This window comes from Suillus subalutaceus (genome assembly GCF_016647625.1).
Source record: "Suillus subalutaceus strain FC151 chromosome Unknown DFJ58scaffold_4, whole genome shotgun sequence".
Lineage (NCBI taxonomy): Eukaryota > Fungi > Basidiomycota > Agaricomycetes > Boletales > Suillaceae > Suillus > Suillus subalutaceus.
Genome location: NW_024540253.1, coordinates 464,268 through 486,029, shown reverse-complemented (window position 1 = coordinate 486,029; position 21,762 = coordinate 464,268). Strand labels below are relative to the sequence as shown.

Genomic DNA, 21,762 nt, shown 5'->3' with positions numbered 1-21,762 from the left:
CTGAGTAAACAACGACAAACACTGTACTCCCTGGAGCAACTCTGAAGACAGAAAGTTGGCTCGAGTTATCGTCAAATTGCCAGCATGGTCCATCACCGCTCTCGCTCACATGATCGTGAAAGAGACCACAGTTACAGGAGCCCTTCACATAGAGAGTCGGGAAGAGACAGAGACCACGCCAAAGACAAGGGGCGCTCTTCTAAAAGGGACCCACCAGACGAGTACAGGAAGCGGCGGCGCAGTCGGAGTAGGGATCACGACGAGGACCAGCCGCGCAGACAGAGAGAGCGAAGTAACAGTAGAGGCAAAGATGAAGAGCGCAAAGACAAGAAGTGTGTATTTGTTATCTATTCACATTGATACCCCACTTACTTCAAGCAGACGCAAGCGCGACAAGTCCGAGGAGCGCAGGGCCCGTAAAGCAGAGAAATTGCGCATAAAGGAAGAGGAAGAAGCTCGTCAGGTTGCTGAACTTAGTGTGTACAGCGCAACCGATAATCCCTTCCACGACGTCAACCTCGGGCAGCAGTTCCGCTGGCATAAGAAGAACGAGAAAGACCGTAAGCAAGGTCTGTCCCTTGCGGATGCACAGCGTAAAGATGCGATTAGAAGGCAAGATGCTAAGGAGGAGCTCGAGAGGTTGAACAGACGTAGAGCGGAACGGGAAGCGGAGCAACGCCTGCGGGAAGAGGAAGAGTCGCGCATGGCAAGAATGGCAGAATCTGCTCAGATGTCGGAATGGATAGCGAAGGATGGGGAGTTCCAGCTGGAGCAGGAGCGAAGCCGGGCTGCCATTCGCATAAGGGAAAAGAGGGCAAAAGCCATCGACTTCTTAGCCTTGAACTTGAAGTATGCACATCCGCTGGACGAAGACCATGTTGAGGACGATGCCGGGCTCGAAATTGACCTTGACGAGCCGTATAACATTCTCGACGTACGTATGTTAGACCTCGAATGTCGTCATGCAACTAACTGGTCCCACAGAATCTTTCGCCTGACCAAATTGACGAACTTCATGATGACATTGAGCGTTACCTCTCACTCGAGACCTCTGAGGTGGACATCGACTTCTGGACGGTATGTTAGTTGCATCTGTTGTTTTGCCTTAGCTGATTATGTCCCTCAGAATATGATGGTGGTCTGCAAAGACCGTATCGACAGAATTAAAGCCAGTGAGTGCATGGGGATAGAAGCAGCTGTTGCTGTTGAATCAGAAATCACCGCACTTTTGTCTGGTAAAAGCTACGACCATCTTGCAACGCTTCAGAAGCAGATCCAGGCAAAGCTTGCAAGCGGCGAACCTATTGATACGGACTACTGGGAAGGGCTCCTCAAGAGACTACTGGTTTGGAAGGCAAAGGTATGCTTCTTCTTTGCAGAAGTATGATACTGCAACTAACCCTTACATGACAGGCAAAATTGAAGAGCCTGCATGAAGTCGTTGTTCGCAATCGACTTGAGCAGTTACGCAAGCGCCAGCGCGACGAGGCTCTACACGCACAGGAGGAGCTTCTTGCTGGTGTTGCTCGATCAGCGGCTCAAGGGCTGAAGGACGCAAATTATGTTGCACCTATGACTACAGCAGAAACAGATACACACGAGGACATGGAACCTTACGATAGGTCTATGAGTCCGCCACTAATAGACATCAGGAAGTTAACGGAAGATGAACGTGAAATCGATATAGTGACAGAGCTTGACGACCTTCGTGCTTTGGTAGGCATCGATTTTCGCGTTGGTTAAAATTCTGCTTATTGTTGGACAGCTGAAACAACGCCGTACGGTCGCTGCCTCCCGCTTCGTGCCTAAGGCTGCTCAGCCTATGGTTGAGGTCGAAGCTCCAGAAATTGCAAGCGGTGCTGACCTCGCTTCCGAAGCTTTGTACAGGGCCGAGGCAGAGAGAGAGCTTGACGAAGAGGAGGAACTTTTTAATCTTGAGGAGAACATTGCAAATCCTACGTCATATAACTGGGAGGACAAATACCGACCTCGGAAACCCAGATACTTCAACCGCGTGCATACTGGCTACGAATGGAATAAGTATAACCAGACTCATTACGAGTGCGTGCTCTATCTCCTTTCCTCGATCTTCTCTTGACACCATTAATTAGCGTCGACAACCCGCCTCCGAAGGTCGTTCAGGGTTATAAAGTATGTATTGATTACCCTACAACTTGCTTCCAACTCACGTCATACCTCAGTTCAATATCTTTTACCCGGATCTGATCGACAAATCAAAAGCTCCTACGTACAAAATCGTCAGGGAACCCGGGAATGAGGACACCGTGTTGCTACATTTCAGCGCTGGGCCTCCATATGAAGACATCGGTTTCAGGATCGTCAATCGGGAGTGGGAGTTTTCACATAAACGGTGAGCAGCCTCGCGTCCTGACTCTGTCACGCCAATGCTGAACGTGCTGGCACAGGGGCTTCCGAAGTAGTTTTGATAGAGGATGTCTGTCACTTTGGTTCAATTTCCGTCGTAATGTAGGTTCTTCCATAATTAGTTCCTGTATACAGTGCTCATTCGCTGCCACAGTTCTATCGGAAGTAGACGATCTCGAGCATGTAGTGGCATATGTACCGTCCCTGCAGTTTCCTCAATGTAATGTTGTTTGTTTATGTTTCTCTGCCGACTCTGAATTCGCCACTCAACTAGTCCTCGGTGGACAAGTTTCCAAGAAGACGTTCGAAACAAACAGCCCTTTGTGAACTTGGGTCGCATTTATAACAACAAACAACTGCTCTCGCGTAAGTTGTAAACGTGTTTCTTGACAACAGTCCATTTTTGGAAATGATCAAGTTGTGTAACACGAAATAATGAGGGTTCAACAACTTCGAGTGGTGCTCGCCACTTCAACTGCTTTGTCCCTACAGGGTTGTTATCGTCCCTGCGCTTTGAGCGGATGGAAATCCTCAACCCATGGTTTCATTGTCCTAGCTTTATTTCCATATCGTTCCGGCGGCGGCGAGCACCGCTCGCTTTGACTTTGTCCATAGTGCCGTCGAGAGCGCCACAACCGCAATCAGAGGTCGAAATCGCTTGAACAACTTGTGGACGTTCACACTGTTCCTGTATCTTCCCTGTCAGGGAGGGGGTACGATACAAAAGGCGCCCCGCATTTACTTTGGTTTGTACAGTTCGTTTGTACTCCCTGAAACAACATTCAGCATCCCTGTTCACACTTGTATTGACCATAATGACTGCTACCAGAGGTACTCTTACTTCAAGGTGCTCTTCGAAACGTCCAACTCTCTATAACCCGTGCTTCAGAAAACCAATATGGGCTTGTTCCCCTGACGCAGACACCCTTCCGCCACCGATCTTTGACAGCGGAAATATGAAGACCAGCAGGGGCACGATCGAGGCCCCACAGGCGCTTAGCACCACATGCATAGAAGACCCCTTCGCCCATTCACGGGCAACACGTTCCTACTTCGTTGATCACCCTCACCTCGTGCAAGGGGCTGTGGAACCCCCACACGACGTAAAAGCGTGCTCAACTCAGACGGAGTTACAAAAGCTTGGATTGTTCCCTTTTGCTGCTGCCAGTTCCTCGAAAGTTGCCCGAGGCAACTTTGCGAGCGCCTCCTGTGGGAGCGGGCACTCCTACTCGCTCAAGCACCGTCTGTTTGTTATGTCTCAGCCGCCGCGCTTGCCGCCTCGCTTACGTGCCCTTTCCAAGGATGCCGCGCTGAGCAACTCGGCGCCCATGGTTCCTCCCGGTCTCGGTCATGTTATTTCTCTGCCTTCGGTCGCTCGTCCTGGCTGTGTTTCCCATGGGGCTCCTTCTGGCGTCGCCAAAGGGAGACACGGTACAGAGAGTTTTCTCTCCCAGTTGAATTCGGATAGTGTCGCCAGGGTAGTCACAGCTTCCTCAGATACTCCTGAACATTCGGGTGGCACCGCTGTCCCTCGGGTCATAGCGTCCAAGAGCCCAGACCTTGATGGCATTGCAACTGCGTTCTCTAGCCTTTCCGCGCATTTCATGTACTCGTTGGCTATTAGAGCCGGCGCAGATGAAATATTCCCTGACCCGTGAGTCATTATTTGGCAAGGCATTCGACCTGATTATCTATTCAATGTGCAGGGAATTGGATGGGCGAAATTATGTGACCTCCATCATTGGCACTCGTATTCGATCCATTCTGGAATCCGTCAGCAACCCTCAAATGGTTGTCATTCATGCGTTGTGGTACATCTCTAAGATTACCACGGCAGAAATAGGCCAAGGGAATGATTTCCTAGGAGTCTCGATCTTCAACCACCTCCACTGTTGTGGCGCGGCCACTTTCGACGAACTTCTCTTCTCCGCTTTCGTTGTCGTTGCAAGGTTGGCCGACAAACTGGTCAACGACTCTTGCCTCCCGAGTAAGACATGGTGCGTGGGGCCATTCTATTTAATGACTTGACTGCTGAAGCTCTGTCTAGGGTCAAGACAACCGCAATTCCTTCCTGCACCCTCACTAATGTTGAAAAGACCGCGCTGGCGTCCCTCGGCTATCTCGGGTACATCCCCAGTTCTTCATTGCATAGCTGGGTGCTTGGGCTTCGTATCTCCTCTAGCCAATTCTCTAGCGACAAAAGTGTCGTCATATTTCGCGTTCTTGATGATGTGCTCGCTGTCAATGAAGCTACAGATGTCAATACGACTTTTATCCGATACCGCGGTCGGAAGAAGAAAATTGCTGCAGCGCCCCGCCAGGACCCTCTGATGATCCATGCACCCACTCCGGTCAAGCCCTTGACCTGTCTCCCGGACCCCAGTGACTGGTGTCCTGAGGCAGACCCCATCGTCAATAAGAACCCTCGTACGATGGGCATTGCCCCGGGCAGTCACAATTTTGCACCTGAATCGAGGCAGCCTACGACAGCGTTGGATTTACTGGAATTCATTACCCAAGGGACCTGGGGTGCCGCAGTTGGGGGTCCTTTGAGCACCATTGGTGCGCATTTGGCCCATTCTGTAGGTCGTTATGGCCCTTGTCAGACCACTCTTGGGTGAAAATTCACCATCGCTCCATCCTATTCGTCTCCTCTCTATGATCTCCTTGCCTTCCCATCCCTCCAGTATGCTTTGTCTTCTGTGTCGTGTATGGTCTCTCCTGGTGGATCTTAACGAGATCATTGGCACCATAAGTTGGCAGCATTAAATTGCAGCCTCCGCCAAGCTCAGCGCCAGCGCGCCGGCTTCGTCCAATCCAAAGCTCATGGTGGACATAGGGAAAATTCTTACCTTTTTAGCGTGTACTATGCGTCTCTCGCGCACCTTGACTTTCCACCCCTTGCTACTAATCGACCATTTTGGATATTTACAATTCCTGTAGTTCGTTGTGATACCGTTGTCGTTTCTTGTTATACCAGGTTGAGACAGTCTTCTCTGTTAATGTAAGCCTTAAGGCCAAGGCGTCGGACTGACTCGGACAAGGATCCGACGGACGCCAGTTTGCAAGATCATCTTAGTAAGCAATATGCAACAAGTTGAGGTTGGCCAGTGCCAATTCACTCCCTCTACTCAACAGTGTACTAGTTGACAGTAACTAGTGGTAAGTACTAACTTGTCTGCCGCTGCGCATATGTTTTACTAGGCATGCACCCCTTGACTAACATTAACTGATGACACGGCCTTCGGTGCAGCCGCCGTCGTGCTGGAAGGTCATGGCAGCCCTTGGGCCTGGCGCTTCACTTCGGAGGTGCAGCACCACTCCCGGGGGCTCAGGCTGTGATAACCTGTCAGTTGTTCGTGAGATCCTGGTCTTCCCCGGGCAGACCATCACTACGCGCTGAAGGAACAAAGGCTTCTGATACCACCGTCACATGGGGACGTTCAAATTGTCGGGTCGCCGCCTCAACGATTCCTCGGCAAACTCGCGAAAACGCAGCGACACCACCTGCAACGGCTTCAGTTTGATTGAATTGGGTGCGGTGCATGCATGTATCTCCCGTTGACGACCAGCCTGGATAGATGATGACTTGTCGTGGTGATTCAAGTTCACGTGGATCATGGAGTGAGATCATTGGAATACCGCCACAATTGATCAGCCATTATTTCCTTAGCATTTTCTTCATCTCTGACTGAAATTATCATTCGTTTCGTGACAGCACTTCCAAAGTGTCTATGCCTTCCCTTGGCAAGCGTTGACGAATGTCGTACTTTAATTGTGGCGGGCCCAACTATATAGCGGAGCAGTTGGTGAGCCCCATGTGAATTCATTCTCTTGTCATCAAAAGATTCAAACTTGGGACAATGTCCGGGAGAGGTGACTCCCGGTGACGTGTATGTTGTGATCTGTTCTGTAATTTTCGCCTGCTAGGGCTTCCCTTCATCGCAGAATTTGGTAGATTTTATGTGTATTCACTCTCTTGGCATCTTTGACAAACGATTCAAAATAAAGGCAATGTCCAGGTAGGTGATCAATGGTTCCTGGTGACGTGCGCACCACTGACACTCATCGACCGATATAAATGCCCGGTCAATAGGTAACCTAATCCTTACCCAATCATCACACCATGAAGTTGGCATCACTCTTGCTGAACCTATTATTACCAAATGCTCAGATCCTCCGGGCATCGATGTTTCCAGTCTCGTCCAATAGCGCCACGCATGCCTCGTATTTCTTGAAGCATGGTGGTGGGTGGTCCACCCTCCCTGGGGCACTTGACATTGAATGTGAGTCCAATAATATTTTAGTGGTCATGGCTCATGATAATGGTGTGGAACAGACAATCCAAGCGGCTTCGAGTGCTATGGCTTGAGTGCGTCATCAATGGTGTCTTGGATCAAGAGTTTCTCCAACTAGTACCACTCTTCGACCGCCAGGCACGTTTAAATGTTCCAGGATCGAAATGTTTAATGGTGAATCTTGCAGATACCCAGGTATGCTGTACTATAATTGAGAATCCGTTCAAGTGATTTACACCACTACAGACTGTTGGAAATCGTGCACCGGTAATTCCGCAAGTTTTATGTCGACCAACCACCTGTGGATAACTCACCCCGGCTCTTCCATCGGTACTCTTCCCGTTAAGTGTTTTCCACTTATGCCTTTTTTTTGAAATCATCTTACCACAATGCAGGAATACCACCATCTGGCGGTACGGAACGCTGGACAACATAGACAATGGCTACTCCGCTGTTTGAAAGAGGCAATCGTTTTTTCTCTTATTCTAGTTAATGCTGACCATCTTGCGCAGAATGGCTCTGGAAAGCTGAAGGGCGCCTCACAGATTCGAGAGCGTCCTACTTTGCGATTGTTTAATTGTGGATAGTCGATGCATCACTTATCTTTGACTTATGCCAATGATACCGATGATTTTTCGAGCAGTACTGAACCATATAGCCTTCAACAATTGTGTGCGACGTCAAGATTATATTTCATTATAATTAGGCTCATAATATGCCGAGTGTCCTTTGAGAGTGTTATTCATGACATCAGCGTAGTCTTTACGTTTGAGTATCGAGGTAAGAACATATGACACTAGTGTCACCGCATGATAGAGGTGGAATACAGTGCAGATATATAGATGATGAGTGTGTGGAGGAGAAAGGGATGCATGTTGCAGGCGATGGAGGGGCAGAGGGCGAGGGCATGGTAATAACCGGGGCTCCCCAATAGCAACAGCAGCTGGCAGTCTGTAGAACTTCTTGTTTCGGACAAGGGAGAGCGTATAGATCGGTGTGTGGGCTACAATTTATGAGAGCATGCCCACTTAGCGCTAGAATTTCAAGGGTGCCAGTGAGCGAGACAGGGGCTATAGTACGGGCCTGGAGAACTACATCTGAAGAGTATGCTGCCAGTGCACCTTGGCACCTGCCCACAGCTTTTCTTCAAGTTGTATTATAGTACATGTCCTGGCTTAACTACGCTCCGTCATCCCAGCACGTCAGACTCACAACAGAGTCCCAAAATTGGTTTAGCTGTGCTTAGTCATCAACAAGTGTACTGACTGTATTGCTATTCAGCTGCACCACGATCTTATCTTTCACCACCACCTACCTTCATACACATATATTAATCATGGCAGATGCCAGCAATCTAGCAGCAAAGATGGATGTTGACGAGACCGCGATTGATGAAGGCTTGTACTCTCGTCAACTGTAGGTGTTGCTGCAATCATGTGTGGCTCGCATCGCTCACCTGCAATCCTACGTGATTTTGTAGCTATGTTTTAGGGCATGAGGGTCAGTCATGTTGTATATAACTTTCCATGTTTGCTGAGCGATGTGTGCAGCGATGAAGAAGATGGCTGCCTCCAATGTACTGATCGTCGGGTTGCAAGGCCTTGGAGCTGAGATTGGTAACCCTTTTGCCAACAAGCATGGTCCCAACAAACTCATTTCATTCTCATATCTTCTACAGCCAAGAATGTTTGTCTGGCGGGAGTCAAGTCCGTGACGCTGTATGACCCAGAACTGGTTACCATGCAGGATCTCAGCTCACAAGTGCGTGCTTAGGCATCACACTGCCTCAAGACCTGTCATTGAACCATTTTTCATAGTACTTTCTTCGCGAAGGAGATATCGGAAAGCCGCGCGCAGCATCCACCCTACCTCGTTTAGCCGAACTGAATGCTTACGTCCCCGTCCGGAATCTTGGAGGAAATGCAGGACAGGAAATCTCAGTTGATTTAATACGACCTTTCCAAGTAAGTTCATGCACCGTCAGCCAGATTGTGATGTTGATTTCCTCCAGGCCGTCGTATTGTGTGGCGTCTCTTACGAGAAACAAGTTGAGATCAACGACTGGACACATCAGAATGGTGTTCACTTTATCTCAGCGGAGACCCATGGTCTTTTTGGGTACGTGACGGCTGTGACACCCTTTTATATGTCATTGATCGCGATCAGCTCCGTATTTAACGACTTTGGTCCAAAATTCACTTGCGTGGATCCTACAGGCGAGCAAGCTCTTACCGGAATGATCGTGTCAGTGGAAAAAGTAAGTCTTATGGACTATAACTGCGACGTCCTATCCATACTATCATTACACAGGACAAGGAAGGACTGGTAACATGCCTCGATGAATCAAGACACGGCCTTGAAGATGGCGATTTTGTCACATTCACTGAAGTGCAGGGCATGACTGAGCTGAATGGTTGTAATCCTCGCAAAATAACAGTGAAGGGTCCATATACTTTCGCCATCGGTGATACTTCTGACCTGGGAGAGTATGTCCGAGGTGGGATCTTTACCCAGGTGAAAATGCCCAAAATCCTCCAGTTTGTAAGTTATACTCCGGTTTCATTAGATTACAATTCACTTTCTTTCCAGAAATCCTTGCGAGAGTCGCTTGCAGCTCCAGAGTTCTTTATGACAGACTTCGCCAAGTTCGATAGGCCTGCTACTCTCCATGCAGGTTTCCAAGCTTTATCACAATTCAAGGCGAAACACCAGTGTCTACCTCGACCCCGAAACGCAAAAGATGCTACTTCCCTGGTAGCTTTGGCGAAGAAAATAGATGTTGATGCTGATGAGAAGATTATCACAGAGCTGGCATACCAAGCGACTGGTGATTTACCGCCCGTTGCAGCTGTAATCGGTGGTTTTGTGGCACAGGAAGTGCTGAAAGCATGCTCTGCGAAGTTCCATCCTATGCTCCAGCACTTGTATTTCGATTCTTTGGAGTCGTTGCCAACTATACTGCCGAATGAGCAGGATTGCCAACCACTTGGCAGCCGGTATGATGGGCAAATTGCAGTGTTTGGCAAGTCTTTCCAGGACAAGCTTGCCAATCACCGTCAGTTCCTCGTTGGTGCAGGAGCAATCGGGTGTGAGATGTTGAAGAACTGGAGCATGATGGGTCTCGCTACCGGGCCCGACGCTACGATCCATGTCACCGACCTAGACACCATCGAAAAGAGCAACCTGAACCGGCAATTCCTCTTCCGCGCCAAAGATCTCGGGAAATTTAAGTCTGAAGTTGCAGCGGCAGCGGTTGCAGATATGAATCCAGCTCTCAAGGGCCATATTCTCTGTAGACAAGATCCTGTTGGTCAGGCGACAGAAAGTCAGTCACTCATCACCTTTTGTATTGTCCCCATTTTGAATTTCTCCAAAGATGTCTTCGATGACAACTTCTTTGCGGGGCTCGACGGTGTTACAAATGCATTGGATAACGTTGCTGCACGTAAGGCTCTCTCTAGTTCTCTGTGATATTCGTCTGACGGCACATGTCGTAGGTGTATACATGGATCAGCGTTGCATTTTGTATGAAAAGCCGCTCCTAGAATCTGGTACCATGGGCACGAAAGGCAATACCCAAGTTGTGATTCCCCATCTCACCGAGTCGTACTCGTCTTCGCAAGATCCCCCAGAGAAGCAGACATTGTCATGCACAGTTAAAAACTTCCCGAACGCCATTACACACACGATTGAGGTGTGCTCTTCAGTTTTTTCTTGACCAGCATGGACTAATAACAATACAGTGGGCTCGGCAAGAGTTTGACGCAATGTTTGTTAAGCCTGTGGAATCTGTTAATCAGTATCTTTCGGAGCCCAACTACCTTGAGAATTCCCTCAAATACTCGGGCCAATCACATGACCACATCTCCCAGATTGTTTCATATTTGGTTACCAACAAGCCGTTGACTTTTGAGGAGTGTATTATCTGGGCTCGTCTGCAGTTCGAGGAGAAGTTTAACAACGCTATCCGGCAGCTTCTGCACAGTCTTCCGAAGGATCATGTCACCAGCACGGGCCAGCCGTTCTGGAGTGGGCCGAAGAGAGCACCAGACCCACTTGTGTTCGACTCTTCAGATGTATGTCAGCCAGCATGTTACTAGACCTTGACATGCTGATTATTTTCCTCAGCCCACACATCTTTCTTTCATCATTGCCGCAGCCAATCTTCATGCCTATAATTATGGCCTCCGAGGAGAGACTGATCCTGCAGTCTTCAAGAGGGTTGCAGACTCTGTGATCGTTCCCGAGTTCTCTCCGAAGAGCGGAGTGACCATCCAGATTACTGAAAACGACCCCGTCAATCAGTCGTCTTCTGGTACGTTCACTCATTTTAAGACTGTCACCTGCAGAGCGTGATTCCTTTCAGATCCTGACAACGTCTCCGACTTGGTCAAGAAGCTGCCTCCTCCTTCGTCGCTCGCTGGCTATCGTCTCACTCCCGTCGAGTTTGAGAAGGACGATGACACTAACCATCACATCGATCTCATCACTGCTGCGTCAAACCTTCGTGCGATGAACTACAACATTACCGTCGCCGATCGTCATTCCACAAAGCAGATAGCAGGCAAAATCATTCCTGCCATCGCTACCACCACCGCGCTCGTTGTCGGTCTGGTGTGTCTTGAGCTTTACAAGGCAAGATGTTTGTCTTCCTTACCGGTCGGGTGCGCTGACGGGTGTGCTTTGTAGATCATAGACGGGAAGAACAAGTTAGATGACTTCAAGAACGGTTTTATCAACCTTGCTTTGCCTTTCTTCGGTTTCTCAGAGCCCATCGCTGCCCCAAAGAACAAATACCAAAACACTGAGTGGACCCTTTGGGACCGGTTGGAGTTCAAGAATGACCCGACGCTCAAGGAGTTCATCACTTGGTTTAAGACTCACCACAACTTAGATGTCAGCATGGTTAGTCAGGGCGTGAGCATGCTCTGGAGTTCGTTCACCGACAAGAAGAAGGTTCGTATTGCATGCGATTAACCCATGACAGGTGCTCATGTGAATCATTTAGAGCGCAGAGAGGATGCCCATGAAATTCAGTAGGCTGGTAGAGCACGTGAGCAAGAAGCCTATCCCCCCGCACACCAATCACCTTCTGGTTGAAGTCATGCTCATGGATGAAGAGATGGAGGATGTCGAGGTATACTATGAGAGCCATATATTTGAATGTTTCATTACTGATGACATTTCGCAGGTGCCTTTTATCTTGATAAAAATTTGAAAGCAAACGAAGAAGTCCGACTCCCATGTACTACGTAGACAATCAAGTACTGTATAATTGCGCCTGAATGAATGCCATCGTCTAAACGTCGAACGTGTTTGCGCATTCATGGGGAACATACTGGAGGATAGCATTCAAAGAGAAGTAGAGCGTACGTATGAGAACCGGTGCGTACGGTATGTGGACTTCACGTTTGACTATCGAATGCTAGGGAAAGGAGGTGCATAACTTCTTACCTACGGAAAGGAGCTGAAGGTGAAAAAGAAAAGCTAAAAGCTAAACTAACCACCAAAGGGGGTAACGGATGATGAGACGGGAGGAAAGGGAGCTACCATAGCAGCCAAGGCGGAAGGATGGGGAATGAGGGAATAGCAAATGTTTTTGTAGCGTTAATAATTTTCTGCGTGTTTTTTGAGTGATTTCGTTATGCGTACTGAATGAGAAAAATGTAGCAAAAGAAACACCAAAGCCGAAGGCAGGAAAAAATAATTCGTGAAAGGTTATTAGTTGAGGAGCATGAGGATAACGAAATGATAAGTGGATACATCGACGATGAAACAGTCAACCGAAACCCGCGAAAGTTCAATCGATGACGCGGTATGGCACAGATAGTCCGAGATCGTCGTCTTCACACCCGGCGAGAAGAGTGCAGACGCGCATATAAATAAGAATATATGCGATCGAAATGATGAAGATCAAGAAGATTTGTCCCCGAGACAGGATGGATATGTCTTGAAAGGGTGGGGATCGTGTTTGTATAGAACAGTGCCGGCAACAAAGAGAAAGAAATCCAGTATTGACAACCGCGGAAGGATGGATAGAGAGCGGAATTATGGCGCGGCACGTAGGCGGTGCCGTCGAAATCGATTGCAGTAGTGTTAAGAGCCGGAAAACATGAGGAATTGAGATCTAAGATGCGCGCGCGGGCATCTGGTCCAGAAAACATATCTTCAAGCACGAACCCAGGACGATTGGTAATTGATAGGTGGATGGGAACCAAAGAGGACTCTAGGTGCGGGGAATCCATATGCCTCAGCAGACGGCCAATTAGAATTTGCCATCGGTTGAGAGGGGTAACCTGTTCCATCGAATGACATGCGAACGTGGCCGCACTGGTAGTCAAAGCCGATAGGATACGAGTAGCCAGAATTAGGCGGGGAAAATGCATCAGCATCACAACGTGGTTGCGAGGGCGGTACAGACTGTGAGTAATAGTAATCATTCGAAGGAGCTGCTGGTTTGGAATACGGGACACTAGAATAATCCAGGGGAAGTTTGACAGGCACATAAGCGACTGCGGGCGCCCAACATACCGCTGGCGGCTGAACTGGCATGTATAACGCAGGACGGTCACTAGCACGGCGGATGGGCTCATCAGCTGCCGGGCTCCATTTGGACGGAGGAGGAAGTGCGTTCCTATTTTGGCAGGTCGCAGACTCGCGAAGCTCTCTCCGCTCGACCTCAACCCTCGAAGCCAGTTCTGAACTGCGTCGGCTTGTAGCACTGCCATTGCTCACGCGGCGCCTTGGCAAATACTCTTCCCGAAGTGGCCCATCCTCATCGAGATCAATGTCATAGGCTTCGTGGGAAGGTTCAGTACACGTTTCTGCCCCATTGAGCTTTGTCTTGCTCCTCTGCTCGAAGCTGAGGAAGACGGGTTCCGAGCTGGGATGCGCGAGAGGCGCTTCCATGATCTCCTCAATGACTTTCCGAACGATCGATTGAGGATTTGAAGAGGGACGGGAAATCGGTTGGGCAGATGGAGGAGGCGAGAGCGAGACATGATACGAGAACATGTGCCCCAGCCACTGGCGCCAAGCAGCAGGCGATATTGTCAAGTCATGGGAAAGGATATCCAGGGCGAGCGACTCGAGCTTGTTTAGCGAGTGGACAGGAAGTTTGCAGATGGTGTGCCTGAAGGGAACGTATTGGTCATTTTGACCGAACAGACCTTGAACGTAGTACTTACCATGTCTTGTTGGAGAAGGTATGGTCGTCAAGCCACTTATTCGCCAGCATGAATCCGAGGACGATGAGTCGGAACGTGGCATTAGCCTCCAACGTTTTGCCGTCAATTCCGCTGCTTGTATCAAGCAGTTCGGCTCTAAATCTCCGTTCTTTCACCTCCAAACCTAGAGTGACCCCACTAAAGTATACTGGTAATCGAGCGATATACCACATAGCGAGTAACACGGCAGATGGTTGTAGAAGTGTCGACATTAGAAGAGAGTGGACTGAAGCAGACAAGTGCATTGGAGCTGTAGGGGCTGGCTTCTGGCCGCTCATCGAAGGACTGCAGAAGTCACATTAACATTAAACAGAACTTTAAGCTGAGGAAATTTATCATACGTGTAACGAGAAACAGCAGGCGGAAGGGCAATTGAATTCTTGCAGACTTTCCAGACATATGAAACGATCCAGTCCGCCATTGGCTCCGCGAACATTTTGTACTTCGTCGATGCAGATGGCGCCGAATCAACAGAAGCGACCGACTCTTGTTTGACCTGGTCTGCGCATTGATAGTCGACCATATTGTAGGAATGGAGTCCATATTGATGTAAACTATCTTGTGTAACCGGGATTCGGTCGGATACTGTTGTTACGTCGGTTGTGGCGATTACACGGTCCACGTACTCTGCGAAAGGAGTCATGGGACCGATGGGACTAGAGCCCAAGTCACCATTCATCATATCGTCAGAGTCGTCCTCCAGGACAGGTGCGAATCGAGGCCATACATAGTCGTACGTAGAGGAATTATCTGGACTGTCATAGCTCTCAGTACCCCAAACGGGCTCATATGTAGCAGTCCTGTGCTCGGCATGTATTGGCTTGTCGACGTCATTTGGCGAGGTGTTCAAGACACATTTTTGAAGGAAGGCGTTCAGGGGCGGAATACATGCCTCCGCATGATTTCCTTTACTGACTTGCACGTCGGCCGTACTAGTCAACCCTTGGTAAAAACCCCGTTCTCTCCGTTCTTCACAAGTGGAGCGCACGTCGTCCTCCCAAATGCGGCGAGTTTTAGTCCTCCTCCAAGAAGGCAGGGAATTGATCCACTGATCACGACTGCCAAAAGAGGGCGGTGGGCCCCTCGGGGAGACAGGCAGGGTGTGCTTCAGATTATGGAAAACGGAAGAGTACGACTTTGAAGCGTCTTCAGTTTTGGAGTACTTATGAACTTGGTGCGACGGCTGTCGGGGAGGGACGGGGACTGGCATCTGCAGATGAATAAGGACAGAGAGGAGAGCGTCCGATGCACTGTAGAGTACAGCAACGAACGACTCTGATATCTAGCGGTGAAGGTGCCTCCCGAAGGATCGAAGTGGAAGCGAAAATCGTAAGATGAGTCGTAAGCAGATCCAGGAGCAGAAGGAAGAGAAATGGAAGGTGATGAGTGGCAAACGCGCAGCAAAGGCGTGCCTTTTTGTATGCTCTGAAATCTAAATGAGCTATCGATGACACAGTATCAGAGGGTCACGACAAGTACTTACCTTGTACTAGGGAGAGCGTCTCCGACTTTGAACCGAATCTGAAACCGATACTCGGATGAATCGATCGCAACGAAGCAGACGCTGTCGCAGACGATGAGCCGAAACGAGAACGGTGAGTGAATTGGCAAGAATGTGACCGACTGCGAAGTCGATCCACAGCCAGAATCGTGGTTGAAAGAACGGAAGAACCCAAAAATTCTTATAATGTTGTGATTATGTCATAATTTCTCACAGTCGTTTTTGATTTGATTCCGCTTGCGGGCTCGGACTCGAGCGCAGCGGGCGCAGGGAAACGACCTGGCTGCGATGACTCACTGGTAGACCACGCCATGAAACCATGCCATATACGTAGGCTACTGCCCGCAGTTCGCTTCGTACGCGCGTCTCTGCCGAGCATGTTATAACACGTTTAAATTACCCGTTATTATAAACGTGGATGAGTCAAGCGAATCATGTATTGATCCATAATCGCTCCGTGAAATGACTCAAATCGTGGACACGAGGACGCCTTACTACGCCCACATATACTTAGCCACACTATTTTGGAACGCCACCGTCATCATCCACTGGTATTCCGGTTCATGTGAATTCCATAGCCAGGAACTAGTTTAGGATTGCTTCCTTGTTGCTGGGCACCCAGCAGCAGCAGGCACTGCAGAGTAGCCTGATTTGATCGTGCTCCTGATCTTGACCATGTCAAGCCACATCGATAAGAGTAGAGTCAGGTCTTATCTTAGGGGACTTCTGAGACACATGTATAGGTCACGTGATACTTGATGGTAATGGCAGTCGTGTTCTTTATCGTTACGAGTATCATCTAGTAAACTACTACGTCCGTCAACATGAGCGGCATGATATTTTCAGCACCGCCCTCATACTCTACTGGGGAACAAGACGGTGCAAACACCGCATCCCAGCTGGGACTAGACTCCATAACACTAGGGCAGCTCAAGGCAATGGTCACATGCGCGCCAAAGCCAAAGGCATGTTTCCGGCTCTGTTCGTCGTTTATCGTATTCATGATGTATTATTATATATATAGCAATCATTTTATGACTTTCGTTATGATGATGAAGACACGGTCATGAATGAGATCGATGAATTTTACTCATACGTAGAGATGCCTCAAGTCGCGGAAAATCTAAAAGCATGGAAAGGATCGTTTCCCGGAGGTATGCAGCACCGTCCATCACACGTCAGAATCAGATGTAACCTTCGCGTTCATAGAGTGGACGAGCACCGATACTACTCCCTCACAGCGGAAGGCACACGTTGAGATACTCCTCGAAAGTCTCGAGCACAGGGACGCGGAAATCCGATTTACCAATGCTCGTCGACTCTTTTACGTTCTGCAAGGTCTCATTCTCATGCGCGACAACCAACAAATACTCATGTGTTTATGGCATAGGTACCTTTGCCGAGACAACATCTCCAGAGCATCAATTGCACTGGATCTACGAGAACTGCAAGGTTGTCCGAGGCGCTAATGGGTTAAGTACGATCGTCGAATCAATGAAAATCGCCAGTCAGAAACATGATCTACTTTGGTATGCATTTATTCAGTACGTGGTCGGTTATCTGACCTTTAGATAACAGCTCGCTCTCAGATGCAGATACAGCACACTTCCAGATCACACCTACTGAAAAAGCTGACTTTCTAGAAGAGGTCACAACCGAAATATCGGTGTATCTCGGCATGATGTATCACCTCATCGAAATATTCAAGGAGCGCGATGACTTCGCAGACGAACTAAGTGCGTGTTGCAACGGGAAGACGTCACACAGGCTAATTCAGATCGGCTAGTGAGCATGGACCCGCCATTACCGGTCTACTTATTCAACGTGGTCTCTGCATTGAGGGACAAGAGCGCGAAGGGATACCCCATTAAGAAGGTATGACACTGCAACAGATCTAAAGCCGCGTTGTGAAACTGAAATACAATTAGCTACTCCTTGTGCTTTGGAAGACACTTCTCGCGTGCTGTGGTGGCATCAGAGAGCTTGCACGTGTCAAGAAGTTGGCCCGGGAACTTGCCAACCTTCCGTCTGTGCCCGACGAAGGTCGGTCACTTCTCAATTCATTAAACCTTATTTGACGCATTTTACAATAAATATCACAGCTGTCGCCGTCAAATGCACCCCATTTGACATTGAAACGTTCCGACAGGAGACTTCGGTGAAATACCCGACATTTACGCCTCCAGTTCCACCTACCCAACTAGATACACCTCCGATCAAACCCGCGCCCTCCGTTTCCACTTCCAAATTGGCACAGGCATATTCTCCTATTCCTGTCCGCCATCACTATCACCACGATGACACAGACTCGCAGCACTCCGGTCTTCCAAGTTCGCTGAATCATCAGCCTTTCCAGTCACATGTTCCCAATACAGGATATCGCCCGGGTCCTCAGCCTGCAACACCTGCACCATCCCCGCCTCCTTCTCCCAAGCCCAAGAAACAGCAATATCAGACGGATCAGAATCGGCCATTCTTATTTCCCTTCTCGAGGAAGAGTAGATTTGGTGCTAACAATGATCGCCTCGTACCGTTTGCCATCGATGAGGCGGACAAGCTATATAATCGGCATATGTATGTAAGTCTCTCGCTCTGGCAAATGTGGAAGACGAGAGAAGAATGCATGACTGCCGAGAGCGGGCTTGACTGTATGCCTGGGTCTGAGGAGGATGCCGAACCACTCCAAGTTGCTAGCGATGTATGCCGTCCCATCGCTAATTTGGATGGCCGTTGCTGAGAAAGTTTATCCCAGGATCTTGAGATCGCAGAGCCATTACTAGATGTTGCAATGCTGGATGCAAAAATCGCGGAGGCCGTTGCGGCCGTAGGTGATGCCTCTTCTTCCGCCCAAGAGCGCAAGGCGAGGGAAAGAAAGGAAGACTTCACGCGCCTGAAGAGGGTTGAAACAATCTATGTAAGTTCGCTTAGCGTCGTATCGCCATTGACTTACCTGTGTTTAGAGCGCCGTATTGCCTGTCCTGTCAGGATGGGTACTGGTTTTACTGAAACTCCTTTTGGCGACTGTATCCGCTGGGACCGGGCAGCAACAAGTTCCTCAGTCATCAACATCTTCAGTGTTCCCTCCCGGTGTTCCCTCCCGTGTGTACCTCCGTAGTCTGTTCTCACACATGTCGATCATAATTTTATTTAGCCCCTGAGCAACCTCCCGCCCCACCGCCGACACTCGACGACCTCGATGTGACTCGGCATCGCGAGATTACGTCCAAAGCTGTTTCAGCTATTTTGTTACTGACGCTAAAATGGTTCAAAGCTTCCCGTGAGTACTTCTTGACGTGTGTCAACGCATCTCTAATGTATATCACAGATGTGATGAAGTTTCATCATCTTGGCCAGCTTCTATTGGACACCAATTGCTTGCTGCTGATCCTGAAGATGTTTGGGCTGCAAGAAGTTTCGTCATCCGTCGTATCGAAAGCTGATTCTCCTGACCACAAGTGAGTGAGACGGAATCCGCGAGTATCGACACTAATATTGGATATTACCCAGCTTCTTCCGGTATTGCCAGATACATCACGCAAAAATTGCTCCACGTCCACAGGATGAGAAACCTCGTACTGGTGCCCACGTTGTGCTACAGACAAAAATTCTTCCGAACGGCCAAAAACACGAAGAAGAAGTCGAAATGCTTACGGAGTTCTCATGGCGCAACTTCTTTTCCACAATTAATTTTGCCAAGATTATGCAGAAGTTGTCCAAGAGCCGGTCACATCGCATATGGATGCTTGTGCAATACAAGAGTTCTGTGAGTGCGCCTGTTTGAGCCGTCATTCACTATTTACAAACTTGTTCAGGCGGTGTTGAAACGCGTGCTACGAGTTTCGCATCCACTGCTTCAACTCCATGTTCTGAAACTCATCAAGAGTCAAGTTCCCTTCTGTGGGAGGAAGTGGCGGCAATGTATGTGCGATGACTACAGTAGTAAGCGTTTACACTTATCCCCTATTAGCAAATATGAAGGTGATCACGTCGATCTACCTGAACTGTCGACCGGATCTGCGTGATGAATGGCTAACTGGTACCGAGGTGGATGATATCTCTGACGCTCAGGTATGTAACGAGTCTCGTCATTAGCGTCCTATGCCGATGTTCTTTCAGGCACAAGAACAAGCTCTGCGTCACCTCGTCAAGTATTGTATGCGTTTTTCCCGCATTTTCATGTACCATACTCACCGTGGCCCACTCCTTAGACAATAACAAACGATACGGACCTCAGGCGCCGAGCCAACAATCCCAGGCACATCGGCGTTCCGTCAGTATTTCTCACAACATGGAAGGCCTACCTCCAGGGCTAGACCTCGGAAATATCATCCGACCAATTGGCACTCCGAACGTTGTTGAGGCTGATGTCTTCCCACCTCCGCGTTCTCAAGCACCGGATCCATCCATATTTCTCCCGTATACTACCGAAGATCTTGCGTTTGAGGAGGAATATGAGGAATACCTGTCTGACCTCGGTTGGTCCGACGATCAATCTGGCCTCCCGCCATTCGGAACGATCTCAACGGGTGGGAACGCATGGCAGCGGCTCCCAGAGCTTGTCTCAAGTATCGCTGACAACATCAGCGATAGCGAAAGCGTGGTATCAATTGGTGATTTGGGCGATGACTCCAGACTTGACGTCGGTCGGGATGATCGTGACATCCCAGATGAGAACCTGAATGATTGGGAGGTAAGCCAACGCCTGAATGTTCGAGACGAGTTGCATCTCATTCATGACTTATTTAAGCATATGAGCCCGAAGACTATGGCTGCATTACCTAAATCTCCGGCAGGTAACAGGCGGTCTAGTTCAGGAGGGGGACTTCGCCCTGTTTTGACGTTTGGTCTTGACGATGAGAATCCTATTGACGACGACGAGGATGCACCTGAGCTCGGTCCTATGCCTCGCGAGAACAAAGGTCCTTTCGGTTCTGGCGGTGGGGTTGATGAAGTCGAGTATGTCTATGGGTAAGTCGCACCACTATGGTTACGAGCATGTCGAACTCACGCGGTGGACAGCGTGTAACATGCGGACAGTTTGAGTCCTCAGGCGCTAGTTCGAGTGTTGCATGTGTACATATTTGTCGTTTGATATCGTAAGATGTAACATTTTGTTTTTCCTTGACAGGGAGCGTGTGCCAAGTACATAGTCTAGTCAATGTCTTACTTACAGAATCATCATAATGGCGTCGGAGCCAGTCCCTGACTCGCTGCTTCAACATTCATGACTTACGGATATTTCTTCAGAGGCTCATCTCGACTTGTGCAGGAAGCGCCCTAACCAAAGTGGTTGCCACAGCAGAATCGAAATCTGTTTCCCTTGTACACTGCGCAGGTTCGAAACCTGTTGACAATAGGTTTTTTCTTCTATCGGAATACGCCTTCAAGATTCGTCCATTGATGGTTTCCTCGAAGGTCGATCTTATCTACTCTTAACCCATTGGTTGCCGCAACAGAATCAAAATCTGTTTCTCTTGTACTGCGCAAGTTCGAAACCTGCCGACAATAGCTTTTGTTTCTACCGGAACGCACTGAATGATTCATTCATGGATGGTTTCCTCGAAGGTCCGTCTTAACCCATTGGTTGCCGGAACAGAATCAAAATCTGTTTCCCTTGTACTGCGCAGGTTCGAAACTTGCCGACAATGGCTTTTTGCTTCTATCGGAATATGCCTTCAAGACTCGCTCATTGATGCATTCCTCGAGGGTCCATCTTATCTAGTCTTAACCCATTGGTTGCCGCAACAGAATCAAAATCTGTTTCCCTTGTACTGCGCAGGTTCGAAACCTGCCGACAATAGCTTTTTCTCTACCGGAACGCACCGAATGATTCACTCACTGATGGTTTCCTCGAAGGTCTATCTTATCTGGTCTTAACCCATTGGTTGCCGCAACAGAATTAAAATCTGTTTCCCTTGTACTGCGCAAGTTCGAAACCTGCCGACAATAGTTTTTTTCTATTGGAACGCACTGAATGATTCACTCATCAATGGTTTCCTCAGAGGTCCATTTTAACTGGTCCTAGCCAGCTCAGAGCTGGCTACCACAACAGAATCGAGATCTGTCGAACCTACCGACAAGAAGTTTTTTTTTTTTCCTATTGGAACATGCACTGAAAATTCACTCATGTATAGCCCCTCGGAGGTTTACCGTAGCTGGTGTTAGCCAAGTGGTTATCAGAGTCAAAATCTGTCCCCCTTGGATTGTAGAGGTTCGAAACCTGCCGCGATCAGCGAGAACGCTTTTTTGCTATCGCAACACACCTTGACATTCACTCATGGATTGTTTCCTGAGAGGCTCATGTTAACTCTAACTGGTCTTAGCAAAGTGGTTATCACCACCGTGACAGAAT

The 21,762-nt window shown here is 48.8% G+C and overlaps 6 protein-coding genes across 6 annotated transcripts; 5 read left to right on the top strand and 1 right to left on the bottom strand.

Annotated features, from left to right (window-relative positions):
* The first annotated feature begins 21 nt into the window (after positions 1–21).
* On the top strand, positions 22–2,684 carry DFJ58DRAFT_758254 (mid region of cactin-domain-containing protein). The gene is made up of 10 exons (XM_041388277.1): positions 22–332; positions 382–934; positions 985–1,077; positions 1,127–1,360; positions 1,414–1,716; positions 1,766–2,061; positions 2,112–2,151; positions 2,202–2,371; positions 2,427–2,487; positions 2,540–2,684. Exons 1-10 carry the CDS (start codon positions 85–87, stop codon positions 2,552–2,554), a joined length of 2,013 nt encoding a protein of 670 aa, XP_041250313.1. The 5' UTR covers positions 22–84; the 3' UTR covers positions 2,555–2,684.
* Positions 2,685–4,083: 1,399 nt separating this feature from the next.
* DFJ58DRAFT_651055 (uncharacterized protein) lies at positions 4,084–5,006 on the top strand (the record flags this gene model as incomplete). The annotated part of the gene is made up of 2 exons (XM_041381602.1): positions 4,084–4,382; positions 4,433–5,006. The coding sequence occupies 2 exons, from the start codon at positions 4,084–4,086 to the stop codon at positions 5,004–5,006; spliced, it is 873 nt and encodes a 290-aa protein (XP_041250312.1).
* A 1,568-nt stretch (positions 5,007–6,574) lies between these two features.
* On the top strand, positions 6,575–7,057 carry DFJ58DRAFT_651040 (uncharacterized protein; the record flags this gene model as incomplete). Its single annotated transcript, XM_041381601.1, has 3 exons — positions 6,575–6,671; positions 6,725–6,787; positions 6,900–7,057. 3 exons carry the CDS (start codon positions 6,575–6,577, stop codon positions 7,055–7,057), a joined length of 318 nt encoding a protein of 105 aa, XP_041250311.1.
* A 913-nt stretch (positions 7,058–7,970) lies between these two features.
* DFJ58DRAFT_321260 (uncharacterized protein) lies at positions 7,971–12,376 on the top strand. The gene is made up of 17 exons (XM_041379831.1): positions 7,971–8,099; positions 8,164–8,183; positions 8,234–8,299; positions 8,362–8,444; positions 8,501–8,647; positions 8,695–8,801; positions 8,850–8,940; positions 8,994–9,224; positions 9,273–10,008; positions 10,060–10,128; positions 10,181–10,377; positions 10,427–10,759; positions 10,812–10,998; positions 11,050–11,318; positions 11,373–11,639; positions 11,692–11,820; positions 11,875–12,376. Exons 1-17 carry the CDS (start codon positions 8,020–8,022, stop codon positions 11,899–11,901), a joined length of 3,039 nt encoding a protein of 1,012 aa, XP_041250310.1. The 5' UTR covers positions 7,971–8,019; the 3' UTR covers positions 11,902–12,376.
* Positions 12,377–12,389: 13 nt separating this feature from the next.
* DFJ58DRAFT_321283 (uncharacterized protein) lies at positions 12,390–15,229 on the bottom strand. The gene is made up of 3 exons (XM_041379832.1): positions 14,251–15,229; positions 13,871–14,194; positions 12,390–13,815 (listed from the first exon to the last, which is right to left on the bottom strand). The coding sequence occupies exons 1-3, from the start codon at positions 15,117–15,119 to the stop codon at positions 12,852–12,854; spliced, it is 2,157 nt and encodes a 718-aa protein (XP_041250309.1). The 5' UTR covers positions 15,120–15,229; the 3' UTR covers positions 12,390–12,851.
* A 983-nt stretch (positions 15,230–16,212) lies between these two features.
* On the top strand, positions 16,213–20,635 carry DFJ58DRAFT_758245 (uncharacterized protein). Its single transcript, XM_041388276.1, has 19 exons — positions 16,213–16,375; positions 16,435–16,564; positions 16,620–16,748; positions 16,801–16,939; positions 16,989–17,146; positions 17,197–17,285; positions 17,339–17,453; positions 17,513–18,108; positions 18,163–18,324; positions 18,371–18,509; positions 18,562–18,687; positions 18,736–18,865; positions 18,918–19,173; positions 19,223–19,328; positions 19,378–19,478; positions 19,527–19,563; positions 19,619–20,100; positions 20,158–20,378; positions 20,430–20,635. Exons 1-19 carry the CDS (start codon positions 16,235–16,237, stop codon positions 20,434–20,436), a joined length of 3,264 nt encoding a protein of 1,087 aa, XP_041250308.1. The 5' UTR covers positions 16,213–16,234; the 3' UTR covers positions 20,437–20,635.
* Positions 20,636–21,762: the final 1,127 nt, after the last annotated feature.